This window comes from Antechinus flavipes, chromosome 1, assembly GCF_016432865.1.
Source record: "Antechinus flavipes isolate AdamAnt ecotype Samford, QLD, Australia chromosome 1, AdamAnt_v2, whole genome shotgun sequence".
NCBI lineage: Eukaryota > Metazoa > Chordata > Mammalia > Dasyuromorphia > Dasyuridae > Antechinus > Antechinus flavipes.
Window position 1 is genome coordinate 354,594,835 of NC_067398.1, and position 18,398 is coordinate 354,613,232.

At 32.4% G+C, this 18,398-nt stretch overlaps 1 protein-coding gene across 1 annotated transcript in view; it reads right to left on the reverse strand.

The window, feature by feature from the left end:
* Nucleotides 1-468: 468 nt before the first annotated feature.
* The window catches only part of LOC127545804 (netrin receptor DCC-like), a 287,141-nt gene continuing 269,211 nt past the window's right edge, over nt 469-18,398 (reverse strand). The window contains exons 8-9 of the mRNA XM_051973316.1: nt 12,932-13,073; nt 469-533 (exon numbers count right to left, since the gene is read on the reverse strand). Of these exons, the coding sequence (XP_051829276.1) occupies nt 469-533; nt 12,932-13,073 (207 nt within the window). The remainder of the gene's footprint in view (nt 534-12,931; nt 13,074-18,398) is intronic.

Here is an 18,398-nt window from a genome sequence, read left to right on the forward strand (position 1 = left end):
GACTGGGAGATGGGTTCAAGACTTCAAATTCTTTTGAGATACCTTGCTACATCAGTCTGCAAGCTCCAAACTTTTAGGGTCTCCCTTTTGAACCTCAACACAATGTTAAGTTTGAGAAACCACCCCATATGTTCATAAGGACTATTTGTGTCCAACCTGTTACAGAGCATTCAGAACTTGTACTGGTCTGATCAATCACAGTCAGATACACTGTAACTGGATTCTAACAGTTTGTCATTTTGGATTTCTTTGAGATCAACAATCTCATTTACAACAAACCAAGGCAAATTATTTGAGGAATAAATAGACCTTCAGAGAACAATGCTAGAACAACCTGAAACTATTAGTAATCTATGAAAGAGGAAGAAAAATAATTGTCATTAAATGTAACAACTCTACTGACTTCTGTAGTAATCTGTTCTCATCTGTAATAATGCCTTAGCACCTCAAGCATTCTGTGAACAAGTGTCACCAGCACCGAATCACACGAATTTCCATCTGGGAGAGCAGTTGGGCTCTCAGGGACCACAAATCTAAAACATGGGATAAAAGTGGGAGAAGATGAGGGGAGATTATTTTATAGACATCCAGAGATTTCTTTTTAATATAACTCAGAGAAGGATAGATTCCAAGGATTCGGGAAAGAGGGTTGGGAATCATGGAGGATGTTTTTTATAAACAAACAAAAGACTGATAAAAGCAGCAGCAAAGGCCAACCTGCAAATCAGTTTCCATATTAAAAAAAAAATTCATTTTACAATGATTATGGTAATAATGATGAACATTTACATAATGTGTTAAGGTTTTCAAAGAATTTTACAAATTTACATTTTAGCCTTACAAAAAATCTTGGAGGTAGGCATTATTTATTTGTTTACATGAGACTAAAAGAGGCAAGTGATTTGTTCAGGTTCACAGAATTTATAAGTGTCTAAGTCTGGGTTTGAACTCAGGTGTTCCTGTCTCTTGGGCCAGTTGTTTATCCACTGTGCTGCCTTGCTGTTTCTGTGACAATTTATTAACTTATTAGTGATATTGTTTCTCTTACATTTTCATTTTAAATATTAGTAAGGTAGATATAAATCAACATAATGGAACAGAAAATATAAAATTTTGGGTTGTTTACATGGTACATTGAAAAAGAAACTTTGAAGATTGGACTTAAATTTAGTTTACTGAAATTCTATACTGCCTATTTTGTTTTTACATAAAATGAATAATGCCATCTTTTTTCTCAGGGGAATGAGGGATTTATCTTTCACTGCTGGAGGATTTATGTTTGTACTACTTCATATTTGAATGAAAATTTCCAAAAATTCAAAGACTTCTGCTTATTATTTGTCTACTTTCAGAAGCTCTGGAATATAATAGCTATGATACATGAGGTGTGACTTGACATTTGTCTCAATTTATTATTCTTTATGTTGCCAGTGATTGGTGCTATCTCTCTTTACCATATTGATAGCTGAAAAAATTCCTACTCTGATTCTGCATCCTAATTTGAATGGTTACCCCAGGTTCTATGAGGTTATAGCAGTAGAGCCAACCTCTGACTGCTTGTATTAAATTGGACAATCTTTTTTATATAGTCTTTGAGATGGGTCTTGTCTCTCATATGATCTTGCCTAGCTCAATTCCAGCTGTCCTGTTGGCCAGAATATTGGCTATCTAATGTTGACATCTTAGGCCATAGAAATCAGAAAAATTCTTGCTTTAAGATTCAAACAGTTTGTGGTATGGATTGGCAGACAGCTCCCACATAAATATTATAATTCTTTTTATTACTCACATTTATATAGTAAGTTAATGTTTTAAAGGTGGTTTATGTTGTTACATTTCATTCTTTACATTATTAGGTCAATAAGATTATTTTCACCATTTTCTAAAATGAGGTCATAGAAGATTATTTTGGCAGGATGGGTCATATGGATAGGAAGCATTTAGATTGGGAATTGTATCTAATTCTTCAAAATAGTCAAGAAACATTAATTAAGTGATTAAGTAATAAACATAAGTAAGTTCTTACTATGTGATACTTTAGGCAAAAAAAAAAGCAGATTCCACTTTCAAAGATCTCACAGTCTTATGGGAGGGACAATATGCAAAGAATTACATGCAAACAAGACATAGAAGAGAAATAATATTAGCATTCAAGAAGAATGGGAAAGTCTTCCTGTAGAAGTTGAGATTTTTGTTGCAACTTGAGGGAAGTTAGGGAATTCAGATAGAGATGAGAAGAAAAGCATATTTCACACGGGGAACAGTCAGTGAAAATATCTAGAGTTGGAAGATTGAGAGTCTTGTTTGAGGAATGGCAGGAGTCCAGTCACTGAACTGAAGAGTGCTACAGGGAAGCATAAAAAGTAAGGAAAATGCAAAGGTGGAAGAGGGTTAGGTTGTGAAGGGCTTTATCCCCTATACCAAGAATTGAATTTTACTTTTGCCATATTTTTATTTAAGGTAGTTCAATATTTCAATGACTCATGACATATTACATGTACATTTTTTTGCCATCTTCAATGCGGTTAAACTTCTAATGGTTATTCTCTCCAGAATTAACTAAATATGTCTTCAAACAAAAGATGTGCAATTCAACAATCAATCAACAAACTTTTATTAAGCATCTATCATAGGTTGGACACTATGTTATGTACTAGAGTCACAGACAAAAATCCAATACTTTCTGTTCTCATATATTATTATCAGAGGAGGAGAACATGTCTACATATAGACACATGCATCTACATATACACACAACTTATATACATATTTACAACCAATTACAACCAATTAACAAATAATGTATTATATAATAATAACAGCATGCATATTATATATAAACATATACACATGCAAAATAAATAAATAGAAAGGTGATTTTTTAGAGGAAGGAACAGCTAAGTATCACAATGAATAGAGTGTCAGGTCTGGAGTCAGGAAGACCTGAGTTCAAATATAGTCTCAAACACTTCCTAATCACCATAGACAAGTCAGTTCACCATGTTTGCCTCAGTTTCCTGATCTGTAAAATGAGCTGGAGAAGGAAATGAAAGACTGCTTTAGAATCTAGGCCAAGAAAACTGCAAATGATGTCATGAAGAATTAGCAACAACTGAACAACAACAAAATTTTAGGGAAGAAAGTATGTTCTGAAGTCCCTTAATCTTAGAAGGATCTTTCAGGCTTTTCACTCCATTTTTGCAAACCTTTGGAACCCAGTATCATTTTCAGGCCCTGATGAAATATAAAGGCACGCATTAATGGATTATAGCTCTTTTAAATTATATTTCTCAAATATGTTCCTATTAAAAGATGGTGGGATCTATATTATTGAATGTGAATGAATAGTTCATTGAATATGTAATGTACATATTTTTTTTTCCTCTGAGGCAATTGGGCTTAAGTTACTTGCCCAGGGTCACACAGCTAGGAAGTGTTAAGTGTCTGAGATCCTACTGACTTCAGGGCTGGTGAGCTATCCATTGTGCCACTTAGCTGCTCCTAAAGTATATAATGTTAAAACATGGTAAAAACAACTACCTATTTAGAAAAAAAAGAAAGCTAGGATATTTTATCAAGCACATAAAGAAAAATAAAGTATGGAATAAATAGTAAACTGTTTTTCATACTTTATGATATCCATGGTCAGACTTTTCGTTCTTACATCTTATAGAATTCTAGATTGCTAAAATATGAAAAGATTTAGAAATTATCCTCATTTAAAAAATAAAGCAATTGAAATAAATAGAAGTGACTTGCATAAGGCTAAAGAAGTAAAGATTATCAGAGTTATGATTTGAATCTGAGACCAAATCCAGTACTTTTTTCATGTTGCCACATTATTTTGACTAAAACTAGTCTTCATTCTAGAAACATGACACCCTAACTTTGTTTTTATTACGAGTTTTTGAAGCAGCTCTGTCAACAATACTTTCCCTTCATCTCTGTTTAACAAAAGACAATTCAAAATTTCTATTTTATTATCGTGAAAACAATAAAGAATTCAAGAGAAAAAAGATCAAGATGATGTTGAGCAACAATGATGATAAATTATTTTCAAGGTTGTCAACATTAAGTAGGTGATCAATGAATATCAACAGTGAGTTATTGTGAGAGAATGTCAGGAAATTTGTTGAAAGACAAAGTTTGTTAAATGATCATAGTTATATTCAGCATTATACAGAAAAGTTAATTTGTCTTCCTATGAAAACAACTTTTTTGGGGGGAGGAGAGAGAAAGAGCCAAACATGCCTTTTCCTTTCTTTTCATTTATGCATTCATTCACATTTGTTATTGTTATAATATTGGTTATTGTCTTTGTCAACATACAAATGGAGGGTTTTGTATCATGGTAGTTATCCACTGGCAAAGAATACTTTGAAATTAATAAACTGTTGGCTTAAATACTCATATTTCTTATTCTCTAAGATACAGCTGGGAAACATAGCATGAGTTTTTGAGCTTTGAAACTTTTCTGCTCTTACCTAATCATGTCTAGAATTCTTTTCCTCATTTTTTCCTAAATATTTTAATGCAATATCCATGAGTTCTTGATACAACTGTTTTGCATAGGTCATTAGCTGAATAACCTAAATATTATTTGGGAAAGAAATATAGCTTATTTTATAGAAAGAACATTGGGTTAGGGTCCAAGGAAACCTAGACTTTAGTCCAGTGTTTTTCTCTAACTAGTTAATAATATCTAAGACAAATCACTTACTCTCTTTTAGTCTTAATATCTTTAAGAACATAATGTGAAGGTTTAACTAGATGATCTCTAAGGTCACTTCCAGTACTGAAATTGTATGACAATCTAATTTCTTTAAAATCATAATAACTCGGATTGGTGACATTTTCAACCAATATTATCTTCTTCTCTTTCCTCTAATGCTAAACCTGTTAGAAAATTGCTGTGCTATTGCTTTCATTTTTCAGTCCATAAAATACCAATACACGTTTATCATTATGTTTATTCTATATTGGCTGTGGAACACAAGAAAACTGTTAAATTTAATCACAAACAACCTCCTGGGAAGAGCACTCAAAATTAAAAACAGCACTTTAAAATTTAGCTGACATGGGTTCCCACAATAAAACTGATAGCAGCTATTTAAAATCCTTGTTATAACTCTGAATTACTTTGTTACTGCAGATGTCTCATTATCCTGGGGGAAAAAAGGAAAGAAACACCTGCCTAACAAATCGAGGCTTATAAAGAAATTTTAAGTATCTACACCTGAATATTTAAATCACCTAATTAAATCATTCTCATATTTCTAAATTTCTTACAGACAAATCAACACACAAATTGTCTTAATAATGAGATTTTAAAACCATGGTCAAATCTTGCAGATTTAAATATCAGGCATCATCGTCTCTTGAATAGGATCTATGACTTCCATTTACTCCTGAGTATATGTTTGTCATAACAAATTCCCTAAATTTTCCCTAAGGATGAGTCATAGTTATCCCTTTCCTACTAATCCATAGTAGTCTCCCTTATAATTGGGAAACTCTTTATATTCTTCCCACAAGTCACTGCTGCAAGATGGCAAGACAAGGAAAATATGATATTGCCTTCATAACTATTATTGTCACTTAAGTCCTAAAGAATTATGAGGGTACCTGATGGTTTGTAAGGTTGTTTCAATTATGAATAAGTTCTGATACATCACTATGACAGGTAACCTGATTGAAACTTGATTTTCTTTACCTTTGCCATCTCATCAGGATGAACATTTTCCCACAACATAATTATGTGCTGTCAGAATTAAGGAATAATTAGGTGACAAAAAGACACTATAGTTATAGAGATATAGTCATAAGCATGAAAAAGAGATCCAGCAATGGAACTAGGTCTAGATGACTTGGTTTCACCCTAGAGTACCAAAATTTAGTGAGCATTTACAATGCTTGTAGTCCTTCAGTAGTAAAAAAAACATTTGAACTTACTTAACTCAGTTAATTATGAATTAAATAGTAAGAATAACTAGCTAAAATATGAATGTTCTAAATGTTCATGGCTGAATTTCAGATGGGCTTTTTCTTAGACCACTGTACCATCTTCTTCTGTCCTTAATGCTCATCCAAGGCAGTCTGTAGCAGTTTTATCATACCTGCCTTTATCAAAAAAGTTACTGTATTTCAGAAGAAAATTAAGTTTATAAACCTGTTCAACAATTTCTTTGGAGAGAAAAATAATTTTGAATTTTGATTTTGAGCATGGCAAATTTAGCTGAGTGTATCCCTGCTATCTGCTAACACAATTCATTTGCCAGTTTAGTTCATCTAATATGACTAGGAAAAAAAAAAGTAATATAACATACCAAAAACAGGGTGATACACAAGAAAATGGGAAGGTTTTATTGATTTCTGGCAGCATAATATAGGGAACTTTGGATATAAAAAGTCCCTGATTGAGTGCAGACCCAATACAACCCTTTCTTATAAATTGGGTTTTAGAATATTGTAGTATACCTACATTGAAGAGACTAAGTATATTATTAGCGTCACAAAACTAATTTCAAAAGCAAAATTTAAATCCAGGTCTCCTGTCACCCTAACCTAACCATCTATTGGCTACTTATGATATATTAAGTCATGAAGGCCAGTAGTTTAGAACTTTCTCAGTTCATTCTGTTATCTCCTCTTGCCTCCTTGCCCATTTTACTTTTTCAACTATTAAGTTATTCCCCAAATATGTGAGATATTCACCATATATATGCATGCAGCATATATATATACATACATATTTATAAAATAAATTACAATAGTAAAGTTTGGGATTTTACCCACTCTAATGTTAACCATAAGTGCCAAAAAGAAATTGATGAGTTTTGATGATAGAGATGTGGTAGCATAAATGGATCGAGTATTAGGATTGCCATATGAAAGGCCTGAATACAAATCAGATCTCAGACACTAGCTGAGTAACCCTGGGAAAGTCAAATAACCTCTGCTTATTTAAGTTTCTTTAATTTTAAAATGAAAATAATAATAGTATTTTCTTGAAGAATTGTTATGAGGATCAAATGATATAATATTCTTTAAGTATAAAATTATTTTATTTATTTATTTTAAAATTAAATGCAAAAAAGAGGAAAATGTCCATGTGCACAGCAGAAGGTAAGAGAGGATTCAAAATATAAAGCAATAAATTTCCATTTCAAGAAACCCCATATAATAAATACTACACATTGCATTCATATCTGTCCATCTTTGCTTCCTTGTAGATTTTTTTATTATAACAGTTTTTTTTATTTTTCAAAATACATGCAAAATAATTTTCAACATTCACCCTTGCAAAATCTTGTGTTCTCCCTCCTTCCCTACCTCCACTCTTTCCTAGACAAGTAATCCAACATAAAATAAGCATGTGCAATTCTTCTAAACTTATTTCCACATTTATCATGCTGCACAAAAAAAAAAAAAATCAGATCAAAAGAAGAAAAAATGAGAGAAAAAAATAAGCAAGCAAACAATAACAATAACAACAATGATGAAAATATTATGTTGTGATCCCCAGTCAGTTCCTATAGTCTTCTCTCTGGATGTAGATGGCTCATGGGTCTATTAGAATTGGCCTGAATCATCTTATTATTGAAATGAGCAAAGTCTATCACAGTTGATCATCACATAATCTTGTTTTCTCTTGGTTCTAATCTCTTCACTTAGCAAAATGATATAATATTTGTGAAGAGCACCTACCACAGTAGCTGACATACAAAAGGCACAATATAAATACCTATTTCCCTTCCTTTTGTTTGGGGAATTTTAAGTTTAAGGTGGTAAAGGGATAAATTTGATCTATTATTATGTAAGTAGTTGGAAATGAGAGGAATGCTTACTAAAAAGAACATGGAGCCTATAATCAAGAGTCCCCAGATCTATTCAAATCTCAGTGCCTCGCTAAATATTTGCTTTGGCCAAATCTCTCTAAGTCTCAATTTTTTCACCTATAAAATGTGAATGAATAGCTGTAGGAGTTGCACCAGATGTGACCTAAAGTCTTTTGCATCATTCAGTTTCTATGGTAGTGTGCACAGTAAATAGGATACCGAATATGTAATGGAAGACATTAGGTTTGTATCCAAATTATGCTACTTTAGTAAAATACATTAAACATGGATCACATTCAGGACACCAGCTAGACGGAGGAGGGTACAAAGACAAAATGAAAAACTATAGAGTATTAAGTGAAATCAGCCACTCCATGTCTCAGTTTTTTTCATCTGTAAAATGTAGTCCAAACTACATTTTGGACTAAATGATCTTTATGATTCTTTGCAGCTCTGCATGTTCTGATTCTATTTTTTAAAATTTGATTTTCTTATGCTCTTACTGCTCCCCTTGCTTTAATATATAAGATACCGTCATAAGAATGTTTTTGAAGATTTGAATGGAGGAGAAAAGCAGGAGGAGAAGGGTGGGTTAGATTAGATAAATCTAAGTCCATTATTTGCTTTAAAAATGCTGTAATGTATGTTCCATGTTGGAGAGACATGGAAGATTACCAAAATTACTCAACTTTGATGATTTATTTTACATTAAACTAGATAGTTGATGCTTGTTGTCTTTCATACTCCTCTTAGTAAATTGCTCTCAATTATTGTCTTCTTCCTTTGCTCTTCTATCAATGAAATCCTAGGAGACTGTGCCTTGATCAACAAAATAATATGCTGGAATAACTTACATGGTTAGGGATTTATCAGACATCTAACTCCAGGAGTTTGTCCAAAGTCTTAACAAACTATATTATGTGTGTTCAGCTACTCTGGAAACATTCACATCACTTGTTCAAATATGTTATACTGACTAATTTGATAGAATGAACCTCATGTGATAGAGAACAGATATCATCAATGTATACAGCAAGTATCTCCCCTAACTTAAAAAAAAAACTATATTGATTTGATAGAAGAAATAATTGTTTGGAGAGTGCATGTATTTTGGTGGAAGAGGTAATGAATTGAAGGTATTCTCTCCATCAACTCATTACACTCACATTAAATGGAAGCAAGTGTCAAAAATGCATTGCTTTGGCAATATATGCTATAATAGATGAAATTTATGTCCAGGTGAAGATTAGGTCATATGACATTAGATATCCTTTCTGGTTGTGAGAGTATATGAATATCAGCCTGGTTATACAATAACCCAAACATAAACACTCTGAACATAAATACTCCAGAAGCCTTCCTTTGTTTCACTGAAGAATATAAAATCTGACTCCTTAAAGCCAAAAGAAGGTTGAATCTTTATTTTGGGTAAAAATGCTCAGATGTATAATCAAAGAGGGAGATAAAAGGAAGATCTTTTATATGATACATCTCTGACCCTCTGGAGACAGAAAGAAAGAACATAATCTAGTTGATTAGACTCTGGTCTTGAATTCATAAGGCTAGGGTTACTGTGCCAGCTTCTATAGTTACTGACTCTATAATCTTGGCTATTTGATTCACTTTTCTAAACTGCAGTTCTGTCATCTACAAAACAGATCTGCTAACTCTCAGCCCACCCACTTCGTAGACCAATAGTGAAGAAATTGTTCTGTGAACATAAAGTATAGGAAAATGTGTGCTATTTTTATTTTTGTTTGTTTTTGTGATATTGAGGTAGATCATTCCTTATATATCAAAAGTAATTCAGGAAAGTTATATGGGAATCATGTGCTTTTTGGTAAATAGGATAATAATTTAAGCACATTAAAAGAGTTCATTTTAGAAGATTATTTTGGGTGACAGCTAGATGGACAAGTGGTTAGAACACTGGTCCTGAAGTCAAGGACCTAAGTTCAAATCTTGTCTTCATATACTTAACAGTTACTAGTTGTGTGACTCCAGGAAAGTCAGTTAAGCCTAATTGCCCCCTCAAAGGGAGAAGGAAGAGGTTTTTGAATTATTTTATAAAGTAAGTATTCTGTATAGTTTCATGAAAACATATCAATTTTTGGCTGAAAATTACATATTGATTATTCAATATAGTATTATCAAATGCTTGCTACATGCCAGGCACTTTGCTGAGCACTGGAAAGATTATACACACATACAATATAGACACATTATCTATCTATCTCCCTCCCTCCCTCTGTCCTTTCCTCCCTCCTTCTCCCTCTCTCTTTTTCTCCCCCCGTCTCTCTCTCTTTCTCTCTCTTTTTCTCTCTGTCTCTCTCTCTGTCCCTCTCTGTTTCTCTCTCTCTGTCTCTCTCTCTCTCTCTCTCTCTCTCTCTCTCTCTCTCTCTCTCTCTCTCTCTGTCTCTCTGTCTCTCTGTCTCCCTCTCCCTCTCCCTCTCTCTGTCTCCCTCTCCCTCTCTCTCTCTCTCTCTCCCTCCCTTCCTCCTTCTCTCTCTCTCTCTCTCTCTCTCTCTCTCTCTCTCTCTCTCTCTCTCTCTCATCTCATTAGTTTATTTTCCAATTAGAAGAGAAGGAACCAGAAAAAGATATCCTGCAGAAGAAGGTTCTTGAGCTGACTAGAAGCGATTCTTATTTTCTATTACAAGAAGACTTATGTTAAGTCAAGGGAATTGTTTAAGGTAGTTAATTAAGCTTTAGTATTATCCTTGAGTCTTCTCTCTCCCCCAGATCAGATATCTATTATTAGCAACTTTTTGTCTGATTTATCATAATTGACAATATCTCCTGAGAATGTTTTTCAGACATTTCTGTCCTGTTTAACTATTAATGACCTGTTTAACTATTAATGACTCTTATTTGGGGTTTCTTGGCAAAGAGACTTGGTATTTTCTTCTCCAGATCATTTACAGATGAAGACACTAGGGTAAATAGGATTAAATGACTTGCTCAATGTCACACACATTAATAAGTATCTGAGGGAGACTAGTACTCTGTCTCTTATGCCACCTAGCTGCTCCATAGAGATTATAAACTTTCCTGATATTTCTTCATCTTACTGTCATTCTAGATATTTCATCTTTTGTCTGAACTTTTATAAAAGTTCCCTAAAATGACTCTGTGATTCTGATTTCTTCTTTCTCTCATTCATCTTTCATATCATTTCCAGAAGGATCTGCTGAGTATACAGAAAAAAAAACACATAACTTCTCTGCTCAAAAATTTCTATTAGTTCTCTTTTGCCTACAGGATAAAATGATAATATATAAGCTTATTAGCCTAACATTTAAACAACCTCCGTAATCATGTTCTAGGTGAGCTTTTCTTTTTGTGGATTAGAACCTCAAGGAAATACAGAGCTCTGTGGAGTAGGGAAGTCATAACATTATGCATCAAATAATCTATTTTACCTCCCTGGACAAACACATCTAGCAAAGGACATCAGGACATTAATCTGATAGTGATAACATACAAAGTTAGGATGGAATGGCAGCAAGCCACAGGGTATTTGTGATGAAGTAGATTGGGATTGGAATTTGGAGAGAAAAAGTGACCAATGTTTCTGAGAGAATGATTTTTAATGTGATTCTGTGGAAGGCCAAGTAGCTTAGCTGTTATGAGCCAATGCTTGAATTTGTGAATATTATTTCATTCTTAGCTAATTTAAATAATTCATGGGAAAACTATCATAGGATCCTATATTTTAAGATAGAAGGGGTTTTAGAGGCCATAATATCCAGTCCTCTCTTTTAACATATGAAGAAGCAGACTTAGTTTGAGAGATTTTCCCAGGATCACCCAAAAGTTAAATTCTTAAGAAAGAATTCAAACTCAGATTTCATAGACTCCAGGTGCAGTGTGCCAAGCAACCAATCACTTCCTGATTCCTAGTGATAGTTATCTTCAATCTTAATCCATCATGGGGAAAAAGAAAAACAAAAACAAACATGCAAAATTGTTTTAATTTAAATTTTAAGATGCCCTGCCTATATATAATGTTTCTTACTAAAAACTGTCAGTCTGTTTGTGTCTAGGAGAGGTCTAATACTATAGAGGACTATACTATACTGACTCATATATAGTATACCATATTATACTAATTGCATTTAATGTGGCTTGGGGTGGGAGGTAATTCGGAGAGAGTGGCAAAGGAACCTGAAATATGCTTAGGAGTCAGTAGTAATCTTGAAAATCAGCAGAACAACTCACTCTCATTACACAGTGAAAATGCCATATCCACTAGAAAGCAGGTATACTGAAAACATATCTGTGATATCATTGGAAACCAAGCTAGAGCCCTCACTGGCTGCTCAGTGTGCCTTTTGCATAGATATTTTCTATATAGATGCCCTTTACATGTGGTTATTCTCTTCATTTATGATACAAATAGTTGTAAAAGAACATACGCTGTTTTATGAAGAGAATGTTCTATTTCATGATCCTTCATGCTGAACTAATTATATCTTCTGACTCACTACAAAATAAATGCATCAGTGGGGGGCTCATGAACTATGGTTTTCAGTCATGAGATATACATTCATACAGAGAGAGAGAAAGAGAGGGGGAGAGAGAGAGAAAGAGAGAGAGAGAGAAAGAGAGAGAGAGAGAGAGAGAGAGAGAGAGAGAGAGAGAGAGAGAGAAAGAGAGGGGAAAGAGAGAGAGAGGAGAGAGAGAGAGAGAGAGAGAGAGAGAGATTTGAAAAGGGAAGAAGGCATTAGATGATCATGAAAGGCTTTTCTTAGTGTTGACATGAAATGAGTGTTGACATTTTAAAAAGCTATATGTATGCATAGAAGATATATAATTGAATTAAATTGAATCAATTTAAGAAAATAGTGAAATTAACACAGATTAAACTTGCAAAGTACCAGTTTTGTGATTAAGATACATCCATAAGCAAAATCTATGATCATAGAATAATGTAGAAAATAAATATAAAAAACTATAAAGACTGTTTTTGTTCAGTCTACTAAATGCCACTCAAGTAATGTTTTAATTTTCCCTTAACATGACGCTATATTATATTCCCAAGACATTCAATTCATCAAAATGTTTTAAAAAGACATCATATAGACACTGACCTGTGAACAAGTACCAGAGGTTGTTTGGCTCTAGTGTTTCCATCTCACCTCGACGGGTTGTCTTTCTATGTCGGATTTTATAACCAGTAATAAATCCATTTTGCATGCCTGGTGGTGGAGGTAGCCAACTCACTTTGATACTCTGTAAAACAAAGTATGTTAATGTGAAAAGTTAGTCAAAGGAAAGGAAGCAGTGTAAGTTTCAAGAGGAATGGGAGTTGAGAAAATACTGATAAGAAAAGATAAATAATTAGAGCCCTGTTGATAGTATTTTTCAATCTTACTCTTAATAATCCTGTTTGGGGTTTTCTTGACAAAGATACTAAAATGGTTTGTGATTTCCTTCTCCAGATCATTTTACAAATGAGGAAACTGAGGCAAACAGGATTAAGTGATTTTCTTAGGATCACACACCTAATAAGTGTCCAAGGTCAAATTTGAACTCAGGTCTTCCTGACTCCAAGTATGTCACTCTATCCACTATACCACCTAGATGTTTCATTAGAAAACCTTATCAGACTTTTATGTTTAAGTAAAGAAAAGAATTATGACAGAGGTGTTGCCATGTATAAAATTTCCAGGAGAAGAAAAAAAAGAGTCCCAATTAAAAATAGATGATAAAGTTAAGTCATTAATATATTGTCAGGAAAAACATCTGAGTCACATAAGTCATAATTATATTGTCTCCATGAGTATAATGGACATTGAAAAAGAAGTGAAGGTAACTTTCCCAGCTATACTTTTGCCCATCCATGGGAAACTTGAGCAAGTTTTTACTTCTTGGAAGCCTCAGTTCACTTACCTGTAAAATGTCCTAGGCTATATAGGGAATAAGTAGTAGAAATAAAAATTCAAACCCAGATTTTCTGAATGAAAATCAAGTACACTTGCTACCATAACATGATGTAGTAAAAGTCTATTAGATTGCACAATACTTTCCAGCCTTAAAATTTAAATTTATAATTATAAATCAGATTTATAATTATATGCAATTATATTTACATGTAAATATAATTATACATGCATTTATATATTTATATTTAATTTATAGTGAATTATAATTAACAAATTATAAATGAGTAAGTCTTGATATATAATTAATAATACATAAATTAATTAGAGTACAAGTTTTCTATCTATAAATGAAATATCGTAGGGTATTTTGAGTATGTAAAGAACAACAATGCTTAATAAATGGCAGACTTTCCTTTGATCATTTAAATAATGTGTATTTTGCTATGCACATTGGAAAAGCAAGTATGGTATTCAAAATAGTTTAAAATTACTATAAATTACCCACTAAGTCTAGAATATTTAATAACTCTAATGATTGCATGAATTTTAAGTTTAGACAGATTTTCCCCATATATCTCATATTCTGTCAGTACTTTTTCAGTGTGATTTGTTAATGTAAACAATTATATTTTCCTTGAGTCAGGAGTTGAAACTCTTGCAGAACTAGCCTTTTATTTGGATTTTCATCTTGGAAAGTAGTTCTTTCAATTGCTCTACCAATTCTTTTTACCTGTTCTCATTTGTAGTTAAATCCAAGATAAATTTGCTTGTCTCACTTTTAAAAGTACTTTTGCACTGATTTGCAGCATATGCAAGGAGATTGAAAGCTATGGCAATAGAATTATTTCCATTCAGTTCACTTATTTTCAGTTTCTCAAGAGTGGATATGGCAAAAAGTCTCAAATTATATTATTTTGAAAAGTTAATGTATATTTTATAAGTGATAGCGGGACTGAAAGTTTATAGACACTCTATATTGAAGAGCAATGTATTTAACCCTGTATACTCTATGGAATATATTCCACTATCACTATCATAACTAGAAATCTCCTATTTCCTTACTAAGCTACCTAAAATGATCATTATTAGAAAAAAAGATTTATTTGAGCACAATCTAATCTCTGTGCAGTAGTTTAAGGGTATTATTAATCCTCTCAAGTACTGTTAACAATATAAACTTATTTTCATTATATCTTCAAATTAGTAACATAGTATTTTAAAAATGGATACAAATTTAAAAAAAAACAAAATTTATTCAGACTTTCATCAAAGTGTTATGGTTGACTTGCTTAGCAGATACAGCTTAAAACATAGGATATAATAAGTGTTTGCTGACTGGAGTTTGCAAAATTTGCTTCAGATATTTTCTATCTGTATGACCATGGGCATATAATTTCATCCCTTTGACTTTCAGTTTCCTAAAATGAAGATTAATAAGATATTTAACAGACTTGTGAGAATTAAATGCAATAATTTGTTTGAAAGGATTCTACAAACATTAAGATTATTTTGACAAATCAACATCCTCAGAAAGCTGATGTTAAAAAAAGTACTGGGTAACCTTAAAATATAAATCAGTATAATTTACATTTTTACTATACTGATTAATGATAAATGAAGAAGACAACTTTTTAAAACTAATAAGTTCAGTGATTTTAAATTTTAAAAGGATCACATAATATTTATATAGATAATTGTTAAATAGTTAATCAAATTATAATTCTTTAGTTATTCCTCATTACAATGTTTGATTGGTTAGTGAGGAATCAGAAATAGTGGAGTAAGGATGCATATCAAAGTCATGTAGTATAATTGTGCCCAGGTAAGACAAAATTTCATTTCCAAACCAATTTGACACCAAAAATTTGTTCAATGGAGGTTTTCCCTAGAGGGAACCTTTCCAAAAGAGAATATTTCTAAAAATATCAAAAGAAACATTTATATGCCCACTATACATACAAGGCATCTCTATAGTATATAGAAGCTGAGGGCAATGTTGGTCTTCTTTGGAATCTCTTTTGTATAACACCCACATTCTGAACTGAAACATTCTTACTAGCATGGTCACCAGCCCCTAACTCATCTCATTGATTCTTGCTAGGAGCAAGAGCTATGTTACAATATCTAAGTTGTATGTTCCAAAATAGTAGAGGCCAAAGGTTAATGAAAATGGTGGATTATTGGTAGAATGTACAAAATACTAATTTATATTTTGAGCTTTTGAGATGTACAGATATCGTACATGAAAATACTTTTTTATAAAAAGAAATGATATTCTGTGCCTGTAATGTTACACTTTTTTGAAAATTGGGGAAGACATTTCTCTAGTTAGAGAAAAGTGATGTACATTTTGCCCTTATACTGACACTGAACTAAATATTTTATGAATCAGCCAATTAAGAAATGCATATTACATTTCTTATATTTATATAAAACTTTGGACTTTTTCTATAATAACCCTTTGCAGTGAATACTGCAAAGATTATTTTATAACTATTGTAAAAGGAAATTAAAACTGTAAGAGGTTAGATGATTTTAATTTATCCAAACAACAAGCACACTAAGTGTCAGACATTATTTTAGTCACTACAATCATAAAACCATTACCACCACCACCGTCACTACCACCAAACTACAATCGCAATAAATAGTCCTCGCCCTCAAGAAATTCACATTTTATTTAGACCAAAGAAACAAAAGCCCAACAGTAACCCAGTTAAATAAAAATGAAACACAAAACAATTTGAAAGAGAGGACAAATTAAGACATGCCTTATATAAAATGATCTTTTTCTTTGCAAAGTTACTAATTTTTTTTTAATTGCCAAATCTGTTTTAATTTTCCTAATCACCTTTTCTCAGATCTGATCCTTTTTGACTTTTCTATACCATCTGATATTGTTCAGCACTTTTCTCTTCTTGGATACTCTCATCTCTCGTTTTTTTTTTTTTTTAATAACGGTTTTTAATAATAGCATTTTAATTCATTTGATATTCACAACAACTCAGAGGTTATCATCATCTCCATTTTATAGAAGAGAAAACTAAGGTACAGAAAGATCAAATATCTTGCACATAAGTGTTTGAATCAGAATTTGAACTTGGGTCTTTGTAACTCATTACTTCTCTATAGTATAAACATATATTATAAATGTTCCAAATTCCTTATTAGATCAGAAATTCATTTGTCTTGGTCCTTTTTCAAGGTCCTTTTTCTTTTTTTTTCACCTCTTGTTTTTTGAAAATATTATTCTTAGTTCTCTTACTACCTGTCTGATTTGTTATATTCCTCAGTCTGCCACCTGCCATGTAACTCCTATTAACTGTGTGTAGTCCCCATAGTGCTGCCCTTAACCCCTTTCTCTTTTCTCTCAAAATACTTTCATTTGGTGACCTCCTTTCTCAAGATTTCAATTTTTAAATCTAGGAAGATGACCCTCAAATATATACAGATATAGTCCTGTATCACAGTCAAACTGTCCATTTTATATTTCTTGTATACATTTCAAAATTATGTTCAAAACAGAACTGATTTTCTCCACATCTACCAGATATAACTCTCTTTTGAAAGTGAGGAAGAGAGGAACAAGTGCATTCCAGGGATGAAAGGTAAATTGAATGCAATGTACAGAGAAAGGTAATTAAATAAATTTGGTTGAAAGGTAACATATATACATATATATATGAAGAGTAATGTGAAATAAGCTTTAAAATGACTGGAACTAACTGCAATGGGAACTAAATGACAACCAGAGTAATTTTCATTTTATCACAGAAGTAATTAGGAATCAGTGGACCATCTTCAGTAACATAGTCAAACCCAGCTTTTTAGCACATCAATTTGTCAGTAGATGTTGGATTGGAAAGTGGAGAGGTTTGAGGCATGGAGAACAATTAGGAAAATCTTTCTACAATCCAAGCAAGAAAAGATTAGAACATTACCTAGGATGATGGTTGTATGACTGGAGAAAAGCAGAAATATATGAGATGTTGCAGGGGAATGATAGATTTTGTTGTTTTTTAGTGATGTCTGACTCTTTATGATACCATTTGTGTTGTTGCTGTTGGTTTTGTTTTGTATTTTTTTTTTTTTTTTGGCAAAGATACTGGAATGGCTTGCTGTTTTCTGAGGCAAACACGTTTAAGTGACTTAAGGGTGACATAACTAGTGTCTGAAGCTAGATATGAACTTAGGTCATTTTTACTGTAGGCCACTGTGCCATTTACCTACCCAATAATAGATTAGATATAGCAATTGATTTGATTGCCTAGACCTGATAAAAATTATACAACTAGTAAGTAACATTATGGGATGTGAGTTTATTTGTTTCACATTTTAATTATGTTCACATCTTAGTAGTTGAAGTATATTTCTTCTATAATTCAACTTTTTGGGTTCTCTGTTCTAGTTCATCCAGTCATTCTAGTTTATATTCAAGGTTTTATATATTGTGCAATTTTATCATTGAGTTCCTATTATATTATTTTTAAAATGACATTAGATCCCTGTAGTTACTTTTGCTTGAAACTACTATTTAAAACTTTTTCTTCACATGTTCCTACAAATGCTCTTCCTTCCAGTTCCCTTCTCCACCCATGTATAGACCTATTGATTCAACTTTTATTATATAATCATTTTTTTTACATTCCCTTCATTCAAGCTAGATAAAAGT